Source organism: Dasypus novemcinctus, chromosome 14 (assembly GCF_030445035.2).
Source record: "Dasypus novemcinctus isolate mDasNov1 chromosome 14, mDasNov1.1.hap2, whole genome shotgun sequence".
NCBI lineage: Eukaryota > Metazoa > Chordata > Mammalia > Cingulata > Dasypodidae > Dasypus > Dasypus novemcinctus.
In genome coordinates this window covers 80,314,391-80,340,579 of record NC_080686.1, presented here as the reverse complement: position 1 = coordinate 80,340,579, position 26,189 = coordinate 80,314,391, and the positions used below count along the sequence as shown (strand labels likewise).

Here is a 26,189-nt window from a genome sequence, read left to right as displayed (position 1 = left end):
GTTCTCATTTGAATCTTTATTGCTCACTATGGACACATCCCATTCTGTTTTTTTGTGTAGCTGGAATTTGAAATTATTATTTTAAAAAATACTGTGTTGTTATTCTCTTTTCTCTTTTCAGGTCTCATATACTATAACTCCTCTTGCACAAATCAGCCTTTATAATTATTTGAAGAAAATTATCAAGACCCTGTTCCTTTAAGAAACTCACATTTTTCATCTGTTCACTGGGACTTAGTTTTATGTCCTATCAGTTTGATAAGTAGTTTCATATTGGATAAAACAGTTAATTTTAGTAGGCCTCTATTGTTGTTTTTTTTCCTAAATAGTACAAATTGTTCCTTGTTATGAAAAGTACTCATAAGGTCATTCTCTTGTTTTACATTAAAAACCCAGATTTATAAAGAAGTAAACCAAATTCATTATTCTATTACAGAACTGTTGCCTGCTTCTCAAAAAAATTTCTAAATAGTTTTCCTTTGAAGCCCCACATGAAAGCTTTGTTGCAGGGTTAAGTATTAGGAAAAATGCTATCAACTTTGAGATCTGATGTTTTTCTCCTTTTGAAATAATATAAATGACCAAGTTTCCTTTTTTGCTTTGATTACCAGAATACGCATTGCTAAATGTATGTATTTTAATAAAAAAATCTATAGCCCGCTTTGAGTCTCTGCCTCACTTTGTTTCTACTTTCTATTCTGATTTTTACTTTCCCTAGTCCTAATTTACTGATAACTTTATGGGTTTTAATGTAGGTTACTTTCACAACCTTTGTGGAAGGGACAAGATCATACATATAAAGCTATAAATACACTTATGTATGTAGAGATACAAAGTTTTCTATTAATTATGACCTTTTCTAATGCATTAACAGCACCCAGATGTTTTAGAAACATCCCATTCTTATACAATATTTTCAGCACCTAACTTTGTTCCAGCCATTAATCTAATAATACCTGATATATAGCTGTAAATATGACATATGTTATCTGTCCTCATAAAAGCACTTATTACATAGCGTGAAATGGATTTGCTTTTCTATACCTAGATTCTCATTTGGTCTTCTAACATACCATGCTCTTAAGTGTATTAGAGGCAGCTCTGGTCAGTGGATTATTCTTGAAATGAGAACTCTTCATGGAGAGGGGTGAAGGAGTTCCATCCCTGGGCCTCATCCAGGTGAATTCACTTAGTCTGCATAAACAGAGCTCAAATGACATACAGTTAACGTATTTAGTAACTGCTTCCTATTATCCACTTATGTACATGTATTTTCATGACCAAGGACATGAATGTAATTTTATGTGTTTTAAAGCCTCAGCCTCAAAGAAATAGGATCTTCTGGCTGTATTTCATGATTTAGTTAAGAAGATAATATGAATTTGTTGCAGGATGTTCATGTTATATTCTGTGAAGAATCCAGTTTATTTCATAGAATTATTCAGGCACATTACAGTCTTTCAAAAAAAATCTGATTTCCATTAAGTTTCAAAGCTCTTAGTAGTTTTAAAAGACAAAACATAGTGTATTTCCTATACCTCCCCTGCCCCCATCAACCCCATTCCCTTACCCCAGCCTGGCATTCTAAAGGAATCATTTGTCAGAATTCACCCACAATAAAGAAGCCATTAAACCACCCCAGGACAGATGAACTATTTTTCAAAATATTTCTGTAAGATTATTAAGAACAGTAGTATTTTTGTTATTTCTTTTTATATCGAACAGATTAGAGTTTCTAGGTCGAGGAGAATTTATATTAGATATTTTACTGAGAAAAATTGAACTGTTACCAAAAGTCTTAGTTAGTCACAGGGGTGATATTAACAGAAATGTATTAATTGGTAGGGGGCGGGGGGAAAGGGAGAATGAATATGTGATACAGACCAGGTGAAGAGAATATGAAAGTTTTAAGAAGTCTGTGGGCTATATAGTTCTCTCTACTCAGAGTAGACTCTTATTTAATAATTTTTTCAAATGCACATTCTGTTTGCATAAATGTACATCTGCTCCTAGCTTTGAACATTGCCTGAAACGTACGTGCGACTTGGCAGAAAGTTTGATATGAAGAGCAAAGCACAGAATGACGTTTGTCTTGTTAAATAATGGGGCAGACCCTTCACAGTTTGTGTAACCTGTGTGCACTCACTGGTTTTCACATGGTGCTGCTGCAAAAAAGGCTTGTATTGTTTTCTTAAAAGTCCTACTTAAGGCAGCACTGGTGCCAGAACAGAGGAGATTTTGATGAATTCCACTTCTCTCTTGGTGTTTGTTGAAATCATTGGTTTGTTTAAGGGAAGTTGTGAGATTTTGTTTGTTTACCTTTTAAGCCATTTGCATCTCCTGATTGAGTTTAGCTTGTTTCTTTGCTGCAGCATGAATGTACTAGTTCTGGTCTCAGTTTGTTCCTTTACTTTGATGTATTTGTGCAGGTCATCTTTGATCTGAGCCAGTATGTAGTTACAAAGTAGTCTTGGCCCAAGTTTCAAATAGTAACATCGAATGCAATGGTTTAGTGTTAGGAATTTGATTACATATTTGTGATAATTATCAACTTTATTTGAAAATCCTTGAAGGTAGTTTTAAAATCTTGTTGGTAGTGCTAAGTTATTGATTAATTTAGTAATCAGATGTGATTTCAGAAAACCTAGAAAAATGTATATTTCTCTACCATCTGTGTGCTGTGCTTTATTGATACAGGAATAATTTACTTTGTAGTTCATCACTTTTAGAAGTGATGAATCTTAAATGGGTGGTTGCTTGGGCTTTGGAGCCAGAGAGTCTGAAGTCAAATCTAGTCCTGCCACTTTACCAAGTGTGGTGAACAGCTTTTCTGGAAGGATTTCAATAATCATGATTAGCTCATTAGAGGTATTGTGAGGAATTAAGTCGTATAACATATGTAAACCACTTTAGCAGGAAGTCTGTCATGTAATAAGTGCTCATTAAATGCTAGTTTCTTTCCATGTACCTCTTTTCTTTCCTTTTCCTCCAGGATATACCTGTGTATATTTTTAAATTATTTGGAATGATCTGATAAAATATTAAGGCATTATATGCTCATTACTTTGTTCTTTAAAAGTTCCCTAATAAAACATCTATAAAACACTTTTTTCTCCCTCCCTCTCTTCATTCCTTCCCTCATTTTTCCTTAATCTGCCATATAGATCCTTGAGTATTAGAGTATGCTATAACTTTAACTTCCTATCAGTTCATCCCAGTCTAGCCAAGTGTGGATAAATTTTATTCCTGTTTTCCGGCAGGAAATTGTATTTCATGAGGCTTCACTTAAAATAATAAAATTTTAAAAAGATGATTTTTAAAAAGTGAGGAATTGAAGATGAAAAGAATGCTGTTTAATTGTATGGAAAATCTTCTAATCCATTGCCCTTCCCAGAAATCTTCAGGAAAGCGCAAGTCACATACTCTTGATTGCCTGCCAGTGTAACTCCAGATACAGCATTTAACAGTGAGACAACATATTATTTTCAGTGTTTTCATATTTGAAGATAAAACGAGACAGCCCAACAAATGTGGTAGATTTTTGAAAGGAATAGTTATTGGGCAGCCTGCCTCAGTTAAGACAGTTTTTTTAGCTCTGGGCACTTTAAAATTGACTGTTTGCAAAGAGGATATCTGGAAAAAGTGAATATGAACATACTGGTGCCAAACTTCGAACAGTTAAACAATGTTGTAAAGCGGGCTTTCCTTTGCTTGAAAGAGGCTTAACCAGTTAAGCCAATTGTAGAGGTTTGAAGAGATTTATAAAACTTCAGCTCAATTTTATAATACTTCCAAATTTTGCAGCACCACCTCAATTGCATCTAAGTGCAGCTTTTGTATTAGTAATTTGATTTGGTTTAGTAGTAACTCCCAATTTGTCTTTGACATTCATTTGCTATACACTGTTTCTCCTCAGTTGGTCTGGTGTTTGCTTTTTATTTTTTATTTATTTATTTTTTAAGATTTATTTTATTTATTTCTCTCCCCTTTCCCCTGTCATCTGCTCTCTGTTCCCATTTGTTGTGTGTTCTTCTGTGTCTGCTTGCATCCTTGTCATGAGGCCCGGGGAAACTGTTGCTTTTTTTGTTGTTGCTGAGTCATTTTGCTGTGTCAGCTCTATGTGTGCACAGCACCACTCCTGGGTGGGCTGTGCTTTTTTCACGCTGGGTGGCATCCTTGCAGGGTGCACTCCTTGCGCATGGGGAACACCTTTGCGGGGAATACCCCGCAGGCAGCACTGTGCCTGGGCCAGCTCACCACACGGGTCAGGAGGCCTGGGTATCGAACCCAGGACCCTCCATATGGTAGGTAGACGCTTGATCAGTTGAGCCACAACCACTTCCCTGATGTTTGCTTTTAAACTAAGAATGCTTACGAGGTTCTTTCCTAAAATTCTTATTACACAATTCTAAGCCCTTCAGTTGAACATTCTCTTGGATTTTTAAATAGTCCACCCACCAAAAATTTTTTGTCCTGGCCATTTATCTTTGGATATTCTCCAGGAATATTTAGCCATTAACTCAGACATGAATGTCACTGGTTGAAATTGCTGCCTTGGGCTTCTGCTAAATATTAGAACTTTAGAACAAAATGGACATGAGCACCAATTCTGTAAAGTTATCAAGAAATGCTTGTTTCTATACTTCATTGATCACGTTAATTCAGCATTAGGAAATTATGGCACTTTATACCTCCGAACCTTGTTCCTTCTTTTCCTTTATTCTTTTGTTTCTTCTGCTGTGATTCTCTTCTGAGAAGTTACTCTTTAAGCTAGATAGGAAGGAACCTTATTTCTCTCTGGCTACATTTTATACATATACCTCCTTTCAAAACACTAATCCAGGAAATTGAGGACTGGCTTGGGATGAGCAGACATATAGCACTGCCTCACAGCTTGGGAGCTGTGACATGGTATTATCACAACCACTTCCAACTGCCATGAGCCTTCCCCGTGCCCCCCACTCCCCTTCACTTTAGTGTTGTGCGGAAACCAGGTCTGCTGTCCTGCCTTACTCTTGCCACCCCCACTCTAACTCGTGGGAGAGACTAGCATAGTCACAGAAGCAATGACATTCACCCAGAACATTAGAATCTGGATTGACTGGTCCTTATTTCCCATGTAAAGATTACTGGTGTGTCAACATTTTGCATTTCTTTCCCTTGTCTCTATCAGAGACCAGGGTTTGGGTAAACAGGTGTCAGCTGGTGTGGTGGCTCAGCTCAGTTGAGTGATGTTAGCTGCCGAATACATGGTTTTGAGACAGCTTATTGGACAGTCTGTTGTGCATTTCTTATCCCTACTTAGTTTTACCAGGTAGTTCTTGTGGGGTTTGGTTTTGTACTTTTTGAAAACCTGCGTTGGAGAAGGAGGAAAAAACTTTGGGTGAAGGGAGGCCAGGGTCACACATCTGCATTAGCTTTGGTATGAGGACACAGTTGTAAAAGTCTGTAGAGATAAAACAATTTCATTTATAATATAATTTCGTATTTATAATAGAATTATTGGTTCTTTCTTTTTATTTTATTTAAAAAAGAGTGGCCTCTTTTTACACCATGAGTTTACTGGAGCCTCATATGAGAAGCCCCACGCAGACTAGGAGTGCCAGCTTCATCTCAGAGCTCTACCATCCTCATCCCTTGCCTTTTCATGATCACATGTAGTCCTTTTCTTTCTCTGGGTGATGAATCAGAGAGGACACTCATTTTTATAAAAATATGTTGTGCTTATTATCTAATTTCTAAAATTGGGGTAGCAGGTGAGTCTAAACCAAGATGAATGTGCTGGAACTTCACATTGAACAGACCCAACACATTTTATTGTGTAATAGTGAAATTACAGTGCATTGTAGTTTTTTAAAGCAGCTTTATCAACTCATCTATCATTGCTCTTTAACCTTAATTTTTATATTCATCTAAGATATTTAGGTCCTTTAGGTCCTGAAAACCTTTATGACCTTATAAATAAATCATTTTGCTCAAAGCCTTGCAAAAACTTGTCTGCCATGAACAAGGTGTAGAAGAGAATGGAACACCTTCCGCCTCTCTTATATAGAAGCTCTCCTCCCCACTCCTCAGTCCCCAGAAGTAAATACATTGAGCCGTAGTCACTCTACCTTGTCACAGTCCTTATATCCCTGACTGTCTTCCCTAGTTTAAAGTAACACTTCATTTTCCTCCTTATCCTTATCTGAGGGGCTATTATGTAAGACTTGGGATGGAGCAGGAATTTGCTACCAATCTTTTTTTTTTTTTTTTAATTTTAAATATGAATGCCTGCTGAAGGCCTAGCAGTTATTTATAACTGCACATGCACTGAACAGTGTAGTCATATCATTTTAACTGGGAAGAGCTGTCAGATCTCTTTGGAGATGGGAAAACTAAGCACCAGAAGAGGATCATGACTGGACAGTGAGTCTGTGAGATATCTCAGACCTGGCATCTAGATTTCTAAGTTGCAAGACTTTTCCTATTCCTATGATTACAAGTTGGTATTCATAGAACCTAGCTTCTGCTTATTTTACAGCTAAATGGTACACTGTTTGTGGATGTTTCTGAAGTACTGAGTTCTATAAAATTACTTCTGTACTGTTAAGTGCTTGATCATTTCTCCCCATCTCCTCTTCCCTATATCTTTAAAATAAAAAATTAAATTCTGGCCTCAGGTTTACCTGTGATATTGGGACTTACCATTCTTAAGTTAAATTTGATTAAAATCCAGTAGCCAAATCAGTGATTTTACTTTGATTTTAAAAGAGTCATTGGGTTTTAAAGCAGAAAGAGACCTTAGCAATGATTTTGTCCCACTTCCCAGATTGCTGTGGGTGATATGAGTCAACTGTACTACCTGGGGGATTCTCTTCTGTGCCAGAGAGACAAAAAAGTAAACATAGAGAAAATTGATGATTACCGTATTAATTTTATACTGCTGCTTCCTCTTCCTTCGTAAGGTTGTGGTGTTTTTAATTGTGGTTTAGAATATGTCATAGGTTGTGTGAAATTTTCCCCCATGTTTTAATCATAGATCTGCAGAAACACTGACTTGGTACATAGAAGCATCTAGTGTTTTACTATCTACCCCACCACTACTCCACCCCCTCCTGTAAAAACAAACACAGAGAAATAATGTTAGTTTCTCTCTATATATAAACTTTCCCCATTTATGAAGGAAGGTAGGAAGGAAGGAATGAATGAGCCTACTTTCACAAAGAGAGTCATGTAGGTGTTGTACATCTTGACAGAGTAGTACAGCTTCTGGCTCTGTAGCAGCTTGGCCATGGGCCTAAGTGGTCCTTGTAGGTAGTACTAGAACTTTAATTGGGTCTTTCCTTTTCTCCAGCTTTTCTAAATAGCAAAAAGAAGAACTCCAAAAATGTGTATAATTTTTGTGTAGTTTGTGAGTTGTCTGTCATCTTTTATCACAAGAAATTTAACCTTCCTTTTTATAAAATCCTTTGCCTACTAACAACAACTATTAGAAAATAGACTGTGTCCATATGAGGAAGGTTTTTCTATACTTTATGACTCTGGAGTCTTGTTTGCTCTGTAAAATCATAGCAAATCATAGCATAACCAAGGAAATGACAGACATGTAACTTTACTTTTTTTTGAAACCTGATTAAGAGTGTTGAAAATAAAATGGCTAGATTATGAGTGAAGCAGGTATGTTTATTCAGCATTGTCCTGCATTCATTATAATAGAAATAGCAGCTTGGATATTACATTAGCTATAAAATTTTCTCCTGTGTTATATACTTGATAGGCATTATTGGGCTGTTACCTTTTTTGTTTTTTTAATGTCTTACGTTGTCTGGGCTATTCTTCTAATAATATTGCTTTAAGTTAATAATATACATTATATTCATTAATTTGGCAAAAGTAAGCCATTAAACCTTTCTTTGCCTAGATGGTGATTAAAATATAGCAACATAACTATTCTAATGAAAACATAGTGTCTGTTGCTTATTATAAAGGAACACACAGACAAGAAAAAAATTCTTTTTTTTAAATTTAGCATATGCAGTAGGGGGCACCAGATGAAGGCAAAAATGAATTCTTATATTTTAAATCAGCTGCAGCCTGTATCCTGTTCACATTTAAATACTGTGGTAGTTGTTTGTCAGTTACTTTTCTTTATGATTTTAACTTCTCATTTCTAAGGATTGTGTTCAAGAAGAGATTGATAACTATTCTCATTTACTACTCCAAATGATATTTCTTAAAACCAGTTCAGTAATTAAATTTCTTCGTAAACATTTGCTATTTTTAGGGTTAAGAAAGGGGAGTAGGAGCCACATTTAATAATTCATTGCTTAGAACAAGGCATTGATATTATGTTTTCAATAACCTTCTCTGTAAAATAGTTTTTCATTAAAGATGAAAGGAAAACCCAATGATTTGAAAATTTAATTTTGTTTTCTTCATATGCAAACTGAACGACTGTTTAGATCTGGAAACCTGCTCCCTATAGTTAATAAGTAATTATGTTTTTAATATTGGTGGCATCATTAATAGTTTTTCTCCTCCTCTTCTAATCATCTAGTTCAATATCAGATGGAAATGATGCGGAGCCTTCGCCATGTTAACATTGACCATCTCCACGTGGGCTGGTATCAGTCCACATACTATGGCTCCTTTGTCACCCGGGCACTCCTGGATTCTCAGTTCAGTTACCAGCATGCCATTGAAGAATCTGTTGTTCTCATTTACGGTTAGTAGAAGGTCCTTTATTATTCTTTACTTCCCTTAATGTTATTACTACTATTTTTGCTTTCTGTCTTTTTTGCCTCTAAGAGCAGCCTGGCAGGACTTCTCAAGTAAATACCAACCCTGTTTCTGCAGCAGCCTCAGCAGCAGCTAAGTCTAGACAGGGTTTCCTTCTTTCTGTTTATTTTTCTTGCTATCAGGGCCCTGATGTGTACATTTTGGAATGCTGGAGTAGCTGCTTCATTTTTATTCCTCCTTCTTCCCTCCCTCATTGAAGGGGCTGGTGGAACTAGACCAGATGTCTAACAAACCCCGATTGCTAGAGTGTCTGGCTCTGTACGTGACTGACCAATCATAACACAGCTTGCCAAGTTTTTTTTTTTTTATACCTTTGACAGCAGCGTACAAAACCTGGACTGTTTCTTAGCACAAAGATTTTTTTCTTTTCGGCCTATTTAATGGTGTTTCCTCAAGCTCTCCAGACCAGATGTTCTGTGCTGTATCAGAACTGTAGGCAATTTAACAGCTTTATAGCCTTCCCCCTCCCCAAACACTCACAGTTTGCCATATCTGGCAGACTTGCATATAGTTTCCAGCTGAGAAGTAAATGTAACGTCCTGAGTATCTGTCAGAAAAAATACTAATGAATACGATCAATCTTATGAGCTGCCCCAAAATTGTTTCAGTATGTTAACAATTGGATTACAGTAAAGAACAAGTTGTTAAAGTGTACTTATATTGGCTGGAAACATTGCATCATCAGACCTTGATGAATTTTCCACTTGTTTCATTCTATTTTGGTTTTCATTTTATCACCTATTGCTAAAAGTTTCACTGTGTTAAGTTTCAGACAACATGAATGTTAACACAGGTTTTAGGCGAATATTGGCATGCCAGAGCCATTATCATCCAGCAAGTGTTAAGCTCCCCTACTCATGGAGTGTCTAAGCAGTTAGTTTTGACAAAATTAGTTTAATTAAAACGAAAAAGACACATTTGTGGTACCACTTTAACTTTGGTGGTTTTGTTTTAACTAAGATATTTGCGCAGTGATTATTAAAATGGATACATTTTGTTTACAGGACACTTATTTTGAAATTAGTTTACTGAAGAACTGTGCAAGTGCATGCAGTGAATTTTCATATTTTATATACCATGATATATGGTATATTTAATGATGTATACAACATCTGATATATTCAGTTTTCAACAAAATTACTGGTTCTAGTTGAAGAATGAATTTGAAAACGCCTTGACTGTATTTTGAAGTCTTCTATTTATATTTTATGGAAGAAGTTTATTCTCCATATTCTAGGTAGGATTAGTAGGATCCTGGATTTACACTTACTGTTTTATTCTATGGTTTAATCTGTTTCAGACTATGTTCTGGTTATTTCTTATTTGATCTTTATTTTGCAAAGATAGTGTGATAAATAAAAGTACCTAGATCAAGCATTAGTATCATTCTAGCATTAGTAGTGACAAAATTCTTAGTGATTTCTTTCTTTTTTTCCTGGAGATCCCATCAAAACTGCTCAAGGGTCTCTCTCACTGAAGGCATACAGATTGACTCCTAAACTGATGGAAGTTTGTAAAGAGAAGGATTTTTCTCCTGAAGCGTAAGTGTTTTGGGGACCTATGAGCTAGATGGTAAAGGATTGGGTATTTTTCTTTTAAGTTTTCAGGTTGCCACATTTATTGAATCCTCAGTGGTGGCTGATAATGCTTTTGCCATGTGGACTGTAGAAGTTGTCTTCATGGCCGAGTGCCACTTGATTTCTCCCATTCCATGGTTAAACTATTCTTTATGGAATGCTTCATTTGTTCTCACCAAGGGTGAATTCAGTTAGGGTGGGTGTGAGTATTAATTAGCTACTAGATTTGAAGAAATAAATGATTGAATAAAGGGAGAGGAAAGAGTGATCAGAGGTTGTCAGATTGTAAGCTTTGTGTTAGAATGGTTTTGAGCTGCATGCATGTCTTATTTTTTGAGCCACTATCACATGAGAGGATGGGAAAGATAAAAACATTTTAAAGATCCAGCAAAGAATGTGGCTTATTGGAAATTTTATAGATGGCAAGTATGGAGAGAATTACTGGTTAGAGCTGTTTTACAGTCCTACTTAATGACATTAGAATATATACATTTTAATTTTAAAATGTTCAGAATTCCTCCTTTTTTAAAAAAATTTATTTAAAAATTTTTTTATTTTAAGGAGGTACTGGGGATTGAACCCAGGGCCTTGTATGTAGGAAGCAGGCGCTCAACTGGTGCTACAACCGCCTCCCCCCTCCCCCATTTTCTGTTAATTACAGGAATTTTTATTAAATCAAAGTGGCTTTGATTTCACATCAGACAACTCATGCTAGTTTCACAACTGGCTCCTAAATAAATTAAGATGCAAAGAATTTTAAGAAGGAAAGCTAACATATAAACTATTCCTAGGTGTAATAGTAACAACTAAACTATGAGAGGCCACATTCTTTGCTGTGTTCGGAACCATTATACATGGAATATCTTGTACATGTTCTCTTTAATCTCTTTAGTTCAGTTGGCTTTGAAATGAACTTTCCAAGAACGAGAGTGTCTCTTTTCTCGCTATTTACTTTTCACAATGTTTTAGATATAAATTGTCTAGCATTACTTCCTGTGACATTTACTATTTAGTGTCAATCAAATTTTAAAGATACCTGATTGTGAAAAATGAATAGTTTCTTTTGCCAAGAATCTTATTGTCTGGGCTCATAGCTCAAAACTCAGAGCATTTTCCAAGTTATTCAAATCACTCTACTTATACCTGATTTCTTTAAAACTCTAGTTTCTTTCCCCTTTTTAAGGGTGCTAATGAAACAAACTTAAAGATCCTGGAGAGGACCTGAAATTAGATAAAATGCATGAAATAGTCAATTAAACACTTACTTACTTACTTCTGGCCCCTATACTGAAGTATTTTTTACATGCTTCACAGATTGAAAAAGGCAAATATCACCTTTGAGCACATGTTTGAAGAAGTGCCGATTGTAATTAAAAATTCACATCTGATCAACGTTCTAATGTGGGAGCTTGAGAAGAAGTCAGCTGTAGCAGATAAGCATGAGTTGCTCAGTCTTGCTAGCAGGTAAGAGACCCTGTCTAATGAAGAATCTGTGAACATTTGCTTTCTGCAGAAGATGCTTTTATGTAGACTTTATTTACAGAACAAACAAAAAAATTTACTGAAGAACATTTTAAGGTTACTAAGACAGACATAATCCTACATGTAGTACTTGTCAGGCCTAGCTAAGGTCCTAGGAAAATGCCAAACTGATAAAGTGAAATACAGTGTTTTAATATTAATTACTCTTATTCTCAGAACCCTGTGCTGCCTTCCTTTGCTGTATCATTTGTCCTTTGATACTATAAATGCACCTGGGGAAGGATTTTTTTTTTTTAATTTGGCTCAGCTTTCTTTATTTGTATATTGTCCTTAAAGGCTTTATGGTACTATGTCTGGATATTTAATAACACTCGAGAAAAGCAAAAGTGCCTCCTTCTTTTGTGAGTAGTAAGCTTCTAGTTGTTTGAGTTTTCAACTAAAATTAGAATTTTCTGAGCCTGACACTGGCTCTTGCCATTATAGATAGTGGTGACATGGTTTCCTCTAAAGTGACTGCTTTTAGCTATCTAGTTGCCAAGGTATTATTTATTATGCTAGTGTAAAAAATTGCTGACTGAGGTGCTCCAAAACAGATTTGCCGTTTATGGAATTAATTCTTATTTTATTCGCATCTATTATTACTTGGAACAAAAATATGAGCAGGGTCATGTATATAGTAACTCTGAAATGCCCTTTAAGCTTGATGTTAGTGATTTTTTTTTGTGTGGTGATGGGAGGCTAGCAGTAGATCTATAGAAGGAAATTAAATGGACAGACTAGACAACCTGTGTTTGTGGAATGACTGAAAAAAACAACATGTATGTTCTTAAGCAACCAGTTTAGAGTGAAGCTCAATTTTTTACCAAAGTTTTTATTATCCCAGCTAGAATCCTGAACAAAAAACATACATACAGACCTACTACTTCTCTATACTAGGGAAGTAAGATAAACACAGAAGGAACAGAGAGCCGTGTCCTCCATGCTCTGGGATGGGTAGGACTGTGCCACCTTCTGTGGATCCGTCCCGAAAGCCAAAAGATCCACCATGAAGGCCACTAGGAAGCATTTACAGGAAAGAGAGATTGCAAGTGGATGGTAAATATAATACTAAGTGATATAGCCATGTAGCAAGGCTAATTTAGCACCAAAGACTCTGTTGGATTGAAAACATATGCAAAATAGTCCTTTAATTTGTCTATTTTAGAAGTTCATATCTTTTTCTTTATTGTTTTTACAAATACTTGGCACAATTGTATTTAAGGCATTGAGCTAAGAACCGTTTTCGGCATGAAAGTTTACAATTTGATGTATTACGTATATAGTCATATAATAATTTTCTTGTAGTAAATTTACTATGTGAAAGCTTTTGCTTATATAATCCACGTCTTCACCTTTTCCTGAGCTTCCTTTATTAAGCATACAAAACAAATATAACACTTCTGTGCTTTCATTTTCCCAGCGAACTGGTTTGTGATATTTCTTTGTCCAAAGCAGCATTTCTGATAGCCCAGAAAATGTTTGCCATAGTAACTAAGATTTGGACAAGTATTTTATAGTCGTTTTTATCTTCTGCATTTTATTTTGTGATAAGGAGGAAGAGAGATCCTTACTTACCATGTGAAGTTATTTAAAGACTAAGTTAGGATTCCTTTTGGAAGGGGGAAAAATGAAGTCTTTACTTCTATACTTACATTAATGAACTGTTACATTTAACCAAGTTGATAGTGCTAAATAGACTGAAACATAACTTCTATACACCTCAATTTTTAATTTCAAACATTTGTAGTGTGATGATGGTAATCAGGCCAGTTGCCATCAACTTTTTTTGTAAGAAAACTCACCAGAAATCATTCTTAAGCAGCTCTTTAAACATTTTAATTGGTCTTGCCTTTCACAACATATGTGGGTGCCAGTTCTTTGATATACCTGATAAATGTATTCTACTGTTAATAAAACAGGCTACATTCCCTTTAATTAAAAAAAAAGCCCTAATTTTTTACTTTAATTTTATTAGGTAGAAGTTCTAGTAATGGTTATTCCATAACAGCCTTTATTAATTTAAAAAAATGTGTTACATAAGCCTTCAGCTGTTCACACATGAAAAACAATTCTGTTTTATTTCCTCTTTCAAAAAGTAAACTAAGGGTGAGTGTCCTACATTAAAGATAATAAGGACAAATTGATACCGTAGCCAGAGCAGACTAATCACTTCATCTCTCGGTTCACATCTGTTTAAGTTATCTGTTCTCAGTTCTTTGTTTCCTTGGCAATAAAAGAAAAAGCGGTATTACTGAAACTCCTAACAATACCTCCCTGCTTCAGTATTCTAGCTGAACTGGTACTGAAAAGATTCCCATAAATTTCCTCTTGGTATTGGATCTAATAGTCCCTGAATGTTATCTGTGAAATTATGTATTGTTATTTTTTGGTGCCCTTCAAGGGCTATGTTATGCAGGTTTTTGAATATTTCTGACTGGATGTGTTTCTGAAGAGTTTTATCTTAATATAAATTTTATGAAATGTTTATAGTCCACACATCTGTGCTTATAGCAGTGTACCTTCATTGTACTTACATATACTACAGCCCATATTAATATTTTACCTTAAAAAAAGAGTTCCAGGTAGAGAGGGAAAGGTCTGTTCTAGTATTGCCTTTCTCATTGCTAAAGTCAGTGTAGTCAGTGTCCAAGGTACAAGATCTGGATGCAAATAATAAATCTTTCTCCGCATATGGCAGGACCCCTCCTATTCACTTTTCTCTAGTGTCACTGCTTCCCCCCCCCGCCCCCCAACTTTCCAATATTAGTGTTGTTTTTTCCTTTCTCTGAATTCCTGTTGCCCTTACCCACATAAATCACTTATTTAACAACCAATCGTGTAGTTCATTTTGACATTTCGTATACTTAATGCAGCTCTTTGGGCTGTAGTTCTTTCATTGGTAAAAGTAAAAGGATGGGTATCTCCCCTGAGACCAGTCTCACCACTGCCTTCCTCCCCTCTCAGGACCTGACTTCATCAATCCCCACCTTTCTCATGTATCTTCAGTTCCTGTTATACTTTCCCATATTATTTATTGATTTGTTTTTACCATTTTTAAAAGATTTTTAAAATGTTCAAATCTTCAGAAAACTTGGAAGAATAATATGGGTACCCATAAACCTTTTACTTAGATTAACCAGTTGGATATTTTGTCACATTTGTGCCCGTTTTCTCTCCTTACGAATATAAATATGCATTTTTTTTCTAAGCCATTTTGAAAGTAAGATGCCAGTATGACTCAACCACCAAATACTTTAGCATATATCTCCTAAATATAAGGACATTTAAACTTGTTTGTCTCGCTCTTCGTAAAATAAAATTTACAAATATGTGTAACATTTAACTGCATGCTATTATCTATCTCCTTTACCTGCTGCTGCATTTTCTCCTGTATTTTATAGTCAAACTTCTTTTCAACATGTCACTGTGTCTGTTTTCTTATTCCCCACTAATCCTCCACACCTTGAAGTGTTCCATCTACTCAGTGTTGTTAGGGACCTCACCAGAGTCAAAGAGGACTTCTTTATGCCAATAGATGCCATCGATTCTTTAGCGTTTAGTCCTATTGATAAGATCCTAAAACTCTTTCTCTGGACTCTGTGAAACAACATCTTATTTGGGTTACCTTCTTCTGAGTAACTCTTCTGGATTTTTTTCTCATTTTCTGCAGTGAGTCCTCATCTCTTGCTCATCACTAAATATCAATGTTCATCAGGGCTTGTCTTCTCCACCTACAATTCTGGGGTGATTTCACCTTGGCTTTTGCTAACCTGGGCCAGGTTCTCATTACTTCTCTTTTTTTTTTTTTTTTTCCATTAATTTTGCAGTCTCTGGCTTACTTCTTTTAACCTTTCCCTCTTTCATCCTAGTGCTCTTGCTAAATGCTAACTGGATATCAAATTACTCCTTTGCTTCAAATCCTTGGCTTGTTTTCCCATCGTCCTTAGAATAGAATCCAAACTCATAGTCCTAACATCCAAGAGTTTTTGTACTATAACCATTGTCTGCCTCTTTACTCTCATAGCCTCTTTTTCCCAACCTTGCCCTTCTCCTGGATTCTTGGTGTACTGAGTTATTTGCAGTTCTTTACGCATAATGCTTTTCATGCCAGCACCTCTGAACATACTACTTACACCCATGTCTGTAGTATCCCACCCCCTCTTCCTTATCTGGTTACCTCCAATTCCTCTTCAAAATCTCAAAATTCTTCCATCTGTAATCTGGGAAGGTCTCATCTGATACTACCAAAATATCCTCTATGCTTCTGTTATACATCTGTTATACCAGTTACCACCACTGTATTGTACTTACCTCTTTGCATTCTTCTCTTTTTCCTGGAATATGTTGAGTACAACATTAAATGGCCCTGGAATATCATAACAGACTCTGTTTTTGCGTGTGCAGTTTTAATAGACATAAAATTCACCATTTTAACCATTTTAAAGAGTACAGTTCGGTGGTTTTAAAATATTCACGATGTTGTACAGCTATCACCATTATCTAATTTTAGAACATTTTTATTACCCCAAAAAAGAAACTGCATTCCTATTAAGCAGTCACTCTCCATTAACCTATTCCCTTGAAGCCACTAATCTACTTTCTGTTTCTGTGGAATTTTTTATTCTAGACATCATATAAATGGAATCATCTGATGATAGGTGGCATTTTGTGCCTGGCTTCTTTCACTTAGCATAATGTTTTCAAGGTTCTGAATTGTTGCAGCATGTATCACTACTTCCTTGCTTTTTATGGCTGACTAATATTCCCTTGTGTGGATATGCCATACTCTGAAATAGGTGTCTCTACCTCCCCTCATCCCAATCAACTGGGAAGTTCAGTGAAGATAGATACCATGTATATCTCGTTCTCTACTGTCTCCCTGATTCCTAACACTGAAGCTGGCATGTCATAGGTGTTTAGTAAATATCTGAAATAAAGGAATGAGTTACTACTATTTGTCAGCTAGTTATTTTTGGTCTGTAGAGTTGTAGTAGTTGTTCAGGCATGGCAGAAGATGGACGCAAGCAGCAATCATGACTGTGGTAGTCATTGTACCAAACATCAGCATCTCTTTATAAAAGATTTTGATAAAAGATATTGTAAGTGACCTGCAATACAGATCTCTGGAGAGGAAAAGAAGAGTGAAAGACAGTACTGCAGATTCTGGGAAGGTCAGGAGGAAAAGGAACACTTTCTTCATCTGGCTTTGCAGAGTAAATGCTATTGTTGCTCCCTTAGAACTTGCTATATAGGAGAGAAATAATTTGCCAATTGTCTTAATCTGTTTGCACAGTTCTTCCTTTCTCTTGATGACGGATTGAAATTCTTTGAAGCCCAAATTGTGTGTGTGTGGTTGGGGGAGGCAGTGTTGTTAAGGTTGAAATGGGTTCAGAAACACTCAGCTCAACTTAAACTTGGTAGTTAAGAAGATAGACATGATTATACATTATTTTTAGATCACTAGGTATGTTTACCAGTTCCCACCCTAACATATGTATGCTCTAACCATAAGAAACTGAGCTGTTTCAGATCCCCTGAGGTACAGTTGTGGGTTTGGTATAGAAAGTTTAATGACAAGCTGACTTGCATTCTTTCCTCTACCCTGGCTTTTATGGGTATATGTGCTTTCATTCTTTTATCAAAAGGTAGGTCAGTTGCATCCTATTATTGTTTAACTCAGTGGCAAAGCCGTAACTTTAAAGTATGACATGTCACCATATTTACTTTACATTACAGCAATCACTTGGGGAAGAACCTGCAGTTACTCATGGACAGAGTGGATGAAATGAGCCAGGATATAGTTAAATATAACACATACATGAGGAACACTAGTAAACAGCAGCAACAGAAACATCAGGTTGGTATTATAGAAAAATTCAACAAACAGTATAGAATTCATTTCTAATACGATGCTTCAAGAGCCATCTACAAAATGATCTCAATTATCTTTTGCCTTGACTGTTAGCTGGTAACTTTGTATCACATTTAGAAAGATTATTCTTTATATAGTAAGTTCCTAATATATGATTTACTAGTTGTACTTAAAAATACCTGCTTGAAGAGAGCTGGTGTATTAAATTCAGATTCTGACTCCAAGGTTATGCAAATAAGAGATACATTTATTGAGAAAAGCAGAGGCAAAGAGATTCCAGAATGTTACAGCTCATTTCTTTACTAACTATAATTGGTTTGGTAGTGGCTCATTGCAACATAGTTAGCAATCTTCAGTTCATTTAAAAAACTGAGCAATTGTGATTAAGAGCAAGCAATTTTGATAGGAAATAATAGACCAACTGCTGTGAAATAGATAGTATAATACAGATAAAACCTTAGAATTACCTGAATATTCTCAAATGCACATGTATATTGCTATGGCCATTTAACCTTTATTTTATTAGTGTTGCCTGAAGGCCATATGATTTTCACAGATCCTGGAATATTGTTTTTGGACTATATTGCTCTAAATGTTTTTAGCATTCGAGTCATAGGTTAGTTGATTCCAGAATATTTATCTGGGAAAGTAATGTTTATATGACAACTCTGTGTTTATTAAAACGTACTTTAGACTGGATGTTGTTAAATATAGAATTCTAAGCTAAGTGGTTCAAAGAATATATGTTTAATAATTTTTTAAATATCAGAGTTCATATATTTAGTGAAATTTAAAATACTTTGTTTTTACTACAGTTAGAATTAACATATAAATATATAAAGTATCTCTTTAAACTGAAGGACTGGTGGTTCCAAATCTCTGAAAAACTGGGGAAAAAAACAAAAAAAAGTGACCCCAGGTTGATTTCATTCCCCTTCTGGTCCATCATGTAGGTAAAGAACCTCCTTGGGTTTCAAATTGAATATTTGTTACCTAGGACATAGTTGATTCTGGAAACCAATCCTACAGATTTTTTTTTTTTTTTTAATTCTAATATGTCTTAAGGCTTTGCATTTGACCTTTATTCATACTTAGTAGCACCATTTATAACCCTTTTAGATTTATCTCATTTCTACCCTCATAGGCTGTAAATGCTCGAACTGAATCTGCAATAAAGCAAGTTAGGAAGAATTTCCTTCATTTTTGTAGGAATACAAGACTTTAAATATTTACTAGCACACCTTGGTTTCTCTTTAACCTGGCTTTTTAAAGGCTGTCTGTATGATATTTTTTGCTCTGCTATTTTTAGCAGTCCATAACTATTGGCCCTTGATTATAATTGATCTATAAGTTTATATTTTATATTTATATCTGTATGTATATCTATATCTATTTGTGGCCTCTTACCCTCTTTCAGACTTCAAAAGAATTTGAAGCATCATCTGAACTAGAATTCATTATTACCTATAGAGCTAAGGCTCAGAGCAGATGATTATCTGTTAAGAATGGTAATAATAGTAAATGTAACAATAGTATCATCATCGGTATTATTGTTGAAGTCAGTAGGGATAAAGCTGTAAGAGTTCCCAGTGTGGCAGTTTATTACTGTTGCCATGTTTAACTACTTAGAAGCAACAGATACCAAGGATACCATTTATAAAACTGAGATTAGAATTCATAGCAATGGGGTTTTGCTGGTTGCATCAGTCAGGAGTCCTTTTCTCCCTCATCAGATGGAAAATCAATAAATCCTTTTCCCTCTCTGTTCCAGTATCAGCAGCGTCGCCAGCAGGAGAACATGCAGCGCCAGAGTCGAGGAGAGCCCCCACTCCCCGAAGAGGACCTGTCCAAACTCTTCAAACCACCCCAGCCCCCTGCCAGAATGGACTCACTGCTCATTGCAGGTATTTCAGTAGTGCAAAACACGGCCAGTTTTCTTTTAGAAAGTAGAAAACAGTGAAAAATTTACCAACAGAAAAATACACCATAAAAGCTAGTATATTTTAAGTGGTCAGGTGATGAATTTGAATCTAGTGCCTGTAATTGAAATTTAAGAATTTGTAAGTTAATGTTATTTCTTTTTTTTTTCTTTTCTTAAGATTTATTTATTTATTTAATTCCCCCCCCTCCCTTGGTTGTCTGTTCTTTGTGTCTATTTGGTGTGTCTTGTTTCTTTGTCCACTTCTGTTGTCGTCAGCAGCACGGGAAGTGTGGGCAGGCTGCACTTTCTTTTGCTCTGGGGAGCTCGGGCGCACTCCTTGTGCGTGACGCAGGGGACACCTCTGCGTGGCAGGGCACTCCTTGCGCGCATCAGCACTGCGCATGGGCCAGCTCCACACGGGTCAAGGAGGCCCGGGGTTTGAACTGCAGACCTCCCATGTGGTAGACGGACGCCCTAACCACTGGGCCAAGTCCATTTCCCAGTTAACGTTATTTCTAAGGCTTTTTCAGTGCTTCATTCTATGTACATCTAAACATTTTGAGGTGTAATTTTAAACTCTCTAAAATGGGAAGTGTTTCTTTGAGTCATCTTTCATGGAAACCAAGAAAAATGTTTACAGTCTTATAATGGAAAAGATAATTTTCCTCAGGCCCTTTCCTTTACTTTTTATCTTTTAGCCTAGCACTGAGCCCAAGTCAGTTGAATTTAGTTGAATTATCTCACTTGAACAAAAGTAGTTTTCCCCGTACTTTGTCTTATACATGAGTATAATTCTGAATTGACTTTCTTAGGGGATACTTAACATTTAATACTACCTTTAAGTAGTAGAGACCTTGTGTCCTATCCCAGGGCTTGGTTTTGAATATATACCATTTTTTCTCTCTCTGTCTCACTCTCTAAGCTATATTAACCTTACTTCTCTATAAATTTTGGGAAATACTATTTCATTCAATCAGCCAGTTGTCCTTGAAAGATATATTAGAACAAAAGCCCTCTCAAGGAAAAGCTGATCTTCCACAATTTCTCAATTTTATTGATATGTTTTTTAGGGTAGGGGGAAAACAAATTCCTTAAAACTTTCTAGAACATGTATGAATTAAATTTGGAGGGAAGCAGATTTGGCCCAACCAATAGGGCATCCGCCTACCACATGGGAGGTCCAAGGTTCAAATCCAGGGCCTCCTGACCCCCTGTGGAGCTGGCCCACACACAGTGCTGATGCGTGCAAGGAGTGCTGTGCCATGCAGGGGTGTCCCCCGCATAGGGGAGCCCCATGCTCAAGGAGTGCGCCCCGTAAGGAGAGCCCCCCCAGCGCGAAAAAAAAAAGCACAGCCTGCCCAAGAATGGTGCTGCATACATGGAGAGCTGATGCAGCAAGATGACACAATAAAACGAGACACAGATTCTAGGTGCCGCTGATAAGAATACAGGCGGACACAGAAGAACACACAGCGAATGGACACAGAGAGCAGACAACTGGGTGGGGGGGGGTTGTGGGGAAGGGGAGAGAAATTAAAAAAAAATTATATTTGGAAACTGAGACCTACTGCCCTTCTTGAGATCCTGAAGTTTCGAAAAATATGTAACTTTTGCATAAGAATGATCATCAGTTTAAGTGATGAGTTGTTTCTTCTAGCGAATTTTCTTTTCCTGCCCAATCTGGACTGGGGAGGAAGCTCTGGAAGCACTCTGCAAGAATTCTTAATGTTTCTAAAGCACCAGACTGAAAAGTATTGTACTTGTTCAAGTCTGGGTAAAGTGTGTGGTTAGTTTGTAGTTCTATGGCTTTATATTTTTAATATCCTTTCTATTTAATTAAGGGAAGCCTGTGATATTTTCTAGTTTGCTGGTCTGATCTATATGGTACATTTTGATAGATAGCTATTGTGTATTTACTACTGATAACCTTTTAAAAAGTTGTGGGTTTTCATCATCATCCAGGTAATCTAGAAAAAGATAGCTTATTTTCAAAATAACTTACATTCATCATTATCCCTTAGGGAAAAATAGAACTAATTCTCATGTACTCTTAATTAAAACAAAACAAAATTCTGGTGGTTTCGTATTATGCTAAATTTCTTTTTCGGCCAGTGTTATTGTTCATTTTACAGTTTGAGTGGAACATAATGACTCTCTCTTTCTCCCTTTCCTAAATGCACAGGCCAGATTAACACTTACTGCCAGAACATTAAGGAGTTTACTGCACAAAACCTAGGCAAACTCTTCATGGCCCAGGCTCTTCAAGAATACAACAACTAAGATAAGTTTCCAAATAAGGAGTTAACATGGACTCGTGGACTCCTAAGACCACATTGGAGCAACTCTGAAAGGCTCAGAGGATTTCTTTGATGCCTTTGCCACCTTTGGTTATAAAGTTGTCTTCCTAACCAAAAATAAAGTAAATAAGAAAACCGTGTTAGTAGTCTTGCCTGCTTACTTGTTTGGTTTTAGGCGTATTTTATCTACCTCCTTATTTTTGTTTTGCCTGTACTTATTTATTTCCTGAAGATAAAACAAGCCATGATCAGAAGCCTCACCAGGCTGTGCCCTACAGGCTCCACCTTTACTTCCTCTGAGGTGCCACATTTCAGCTACAAAGTCCACTGCTGTTTTTGCTGACTCCTGACCTGGAGCCCGAGCAACTATTGTCAGATTTTACAGTCATGGCTCCCAAATGAGCACCCTGGAATGGCTTGGGACCCTTTCCTTTTCAGTTCTGCAGGTAATGATCAGCCAGTCCCAGGCTCAAAGGTCAGTAGGCACAGGAATTTAAAAAACAAATCACTTAATTAAGGGACCATATTTCAAATGAAAATGAATTTCATTCTGCATACAGTTTTATTTTCACTTAGGACTTTATCTTTCTATACCATGATATGTCATTCTGTTAACGATGAGTGTTGGAGTGGTTAAGGAGGGACTGAAAGAGCAACAGTACTTTGGAAAAAAATATTTTTATAATTTTTATATTTGAAGGATTATTAAAAATCCTGCTATTGGTATAACAGTAAAATCAATGAGCTCTTTTGGTTGGTAGGGGTGTGTAACTATGAGACTCTTATGTAGAGATTTATACCTTGAAGACCCAGCCCTAGGAGGAGTATTGATTATAAAAAAGGGCAGTGGATAAAGGTCATAGAGAGTTGAGAAAATCCTTTCCTACACCAGAGGTTTAAAGGTACCACTGGAACTCTGGAGTTGGGATAGCTGGATTGAAACCCAGGTAGTGTGTCTGTAGGTAAGTTACTTAATGTCTATGTGCCTCAGTTTACTGACTCAGATGAGAAGAGAAATGGAGATGAGAGTATTCCCTTATAGCGTGGTTATGAGTGTTAATTGGGTAGAGCTCATTGAAAAGTGGTGGTTAACAGTAGTAGGCATTCATTGCATAGCAGTTATGAAGAACTGGGACATTCTAGGTGATTTATTTAGGATAATGGCTTGTTAGCAGGTTAGCTTTTAAAGAACATCCTAGAATCCAGGTCCTTGCTCACATAAGTAATTATTTTCCAGGGATAAAGCCCTAGACGTGGCCATGTCGGTCAAAGGGTATACAAAACTTTAAGGCTTTTTACCTGTATTGCCAAATTGCCTTCAAGAAAGGTTATGCTGCTTTGTACTCCCATGTATGGTAATTCTGAATTTTTAAAAAAATTCATTATAAACTTTGTTTTTAGAGAAGTTTTGGATTACAGGAAGGGTACATCAAAAGTATAGGGGAGCGGGAAGCAGATGTGACTTAACCTGATAGAGGGTCTGCCTACCATATAGAAGGTTCAGGGTTCACTGCCCAGGGCCTCCTGGCCCGTGAGTAGCTGGCCCATGCACAGTGCTGCCACGTGCAAGGAGTGCCATGTCACATGGGGGGTCCCCTTTGTAGGGGTGCCCCACGTGCAAGGAGTGTGCCCTGCATGAAAAAAGCACAGCCTGCCCAGGAGTGGTGTCGTACACATAGAGAGCCGACACAAGATGATGCAACAAAAAGTGACACAGATTTCCAGTGCCACCTGACAAGAACGCAGGCAGACACAGAACACACAGCGAATGGACACAGAGAGCAGACAACGGTGGGGTGGGAAAGGGGAGAGAAAAAAAAAAAGTATAGGGGAGGGAGTGGATGTGGCTCAAACAGTTTAGCGCCTGCTTTCTGGCACGAGAGGTCCCAGGTTCGATTTCCAGTGCCTCCTAAAAAAAAACAAAAACAAATGAAAAAGCCAATTCAGGAGGCTCCCAGTTTGAATTCCCAGCCCTGGCACCTCAAAAATAAAATAAATAAATAAAATAAGGGATTCCCATAATTACCCCCACCTTTTCCCCTATTTTGTAACGTTTACATTAGTGAGGTGCATTTGTTAAAATTGATGAACCAGATTGAAGCATTGCAACTAATCAAGGATTGTAGTGTATGGTTTACACTTTGCACTGTACAGTTTTATAGGCTTTGACAAATAATGTCACATATCCGTCATTGCAGTATCATACAGAAAAATTCCAAAGTTCTAAAGATGCCTGGGTTACACCTATTCATCCCTTCCCTTCCCGTCTGCACCTCTGGTAACCATTAATTTTTATCAATTTTTTAAGTTCTTCCATTAGCACATAATAATAACAACAATAATAATAAATCTACATTGGTCACGGTTACTCTCTCCCGCCACCATCTGTATTTGAATCAACAAATATTTGAGTGTGAATGTATTAGGCAGAGGGGAAATATTGATAAATAAAACCAGTTATGGTCCTTGCTCTTGTGGATTTTATACTTTATTGACTCATTTCCCTGCCCTCTAATCGTATTAGTTTCCTGTATTTGGAATTTTATTGTGGAGTTAAACAAGGCACGTTTGATGATACAGAGCAAAATAAAAGGAAGAAAAATCAGTTCAAACATGATTTATATTTTCCTGAAGGTATAAGATTAAATTTAACAATATCAAATTATATTTTCTAAAGGTGTGATCTTTCTTGAATTCCATATGATCACTCAGATACTCATAACTCAAAGAAACACATGAGTACACATTTAGTGGAAGATTTCAGTAGTTTTTAAAGACTTAGGAATTACTGTAGTGGGAAAAAATTGTTTAGGAAAACATGTCAATGGAAATTGAATCTCCACAGTATGTAGTGTTAGGGAATAGCTTCTGTTCAGCATTTGATTTGAGTGCTATATTCTGACATTTTTCAGGAACAAATACATGTGGTTCATCTTCTATAAATATTTGCAGTTTCTTCAAGTTGAAATGAGGAAAGCTCATAAACCGAGTACCAGGTCTAATAAATCATTCACTTAACTAAGAACAAAAAAGACAGAGAAAGCTAGCATGTTAATATAATGGAAAAATAAATGTTAAGAACCAAGACATTTTAAAGCATTTTTGACGTTAACCCCATAATCATGGATAGTCCTTTTATGAAGCTGTAGAAAACACGGCATTTTTTGTATATGGAAATACTTGGGAGAATGAAATTTGATCCTTTATAAACCCCTTATACTTTCAATTAATATTCATCTAAACTAAAAGAATTTCTTTTCTATTTATGGAAACTTGGGAATTGAGATGTGGTTGTGCTAACTTAATAAATGGACCTTGGTGTGATTTCTCAACTATGTAAATTCCTGTCTTATAAAGTGTTACTACATTGTTCACATTATGTTTTTGTAATATCCTTTTGGAGACCTATGTCAGCTTCATTCAAACCATGCTGGCATTGAACTTTGGTGTGGGGATATGAGAATGTTATGAAAGAATTTTTTTAGTTGTAAGCTCCATTTTTTAAAAATTCTTTCATTCAGATTAAATATGTACTATTAACACTATATCACTGACCAATTTTTTTCCCCTTTCTTTTTCCCACTGGGTATCTTTCTGTGATAGTTCTATACTTTTTCATTCTTCTGTTTAAAAAGTATCAAGCAGCTACTGTGCACCAAGTACTCTTGAAGTTACAAAGACAAATGGCACAGATTGTGTCCTCAAACTTTTTAATTGGTTAGCAGAATCTGCTCTGAGCAGGGGACAAGAGTGCTTAAAGGGGTTATACTAAACTGGGGTCAATCCAAATGGCTGTAGAGCTTAGTTTTAGCAGATGATTCAAATACCCATCTGTAGAAAGCACAAAGAAGTTAAAAGTGCATTGGAGAGTGCTTTGATCCATCTCTACAGAGTGTCCCTTCCTCACTCAAAATGTATAGAAGGGTTGACAGTGGTTAGTAAGCATGTAAGGAAGAGAACTGCAGAGCTGGGTCTACTAAAATTTGACAAAGGTGAGGAAAAATCAATGGATGGTTTCGGATCCCATGTAGGAGCTAGAACTTCCTTATTTGGTGATGACTCCTAACTGGAGTATGAGCCTCTTCAGATGGCTATAAGAACAGCAGTTGATCTGACACCAAAAAATTGAGAAAGTGGATAGGAGGATGGGAGTCAAAGCTACTGGAAAATTACAGTTTGCTGGAACAAACCTATTGTGACCTGATCCCTGTTGAGAAGAA

At 36.5% G+C, this 26,189-nt stretch overlaps 1 protein-coding gene across 2 annotated transcripts in view; it reads left to right on the top strand.

Annotated features, from left to right (window-relative positions):
- EIF3H (eukaryotic translation initiation factor 3 subunit H) overlaps window positions 1-25,516 on the top strand; it is a 108,685-nt gene extending 83,169 nt beyond the window's left edge. The window contains exons 3-8 of one of the 2 annotated variants that reach the window (XM_004471431.4): window positions 8,540-8,707; window positions 10,223-10,322; window positions 11,673-11,822; window positions 17,616-17,736; window positions 19,523-19,655; window positions 21,855-25,516. In XM_004471431.4, coding sequence (XP_004471488.1) covers window positions 8,540-8,707; window positions 10,223-10,322; window positions 11,673-11,822; window positions 17,616-17,736; window positions 19,523-19,655; window positions 21,855-21,952 — 770 coding nt within the window. In that variant the 3' untranslated portion in view covers window positions 21,953-25,516. The remainder of the gene's footprint in view (window positions 1-8,539; window positions 8,708-10,222; window positions 10,323-11,672; window positions 11,823-17,615; window positions 17,737-19,522; window positions 19,656-21,854) is intronic. The other variant, XM_058275936.2, reaches the window with a different exon arrangement.
- Window positions 25,517-26,189: the final 673 nt, after the last annotated feature.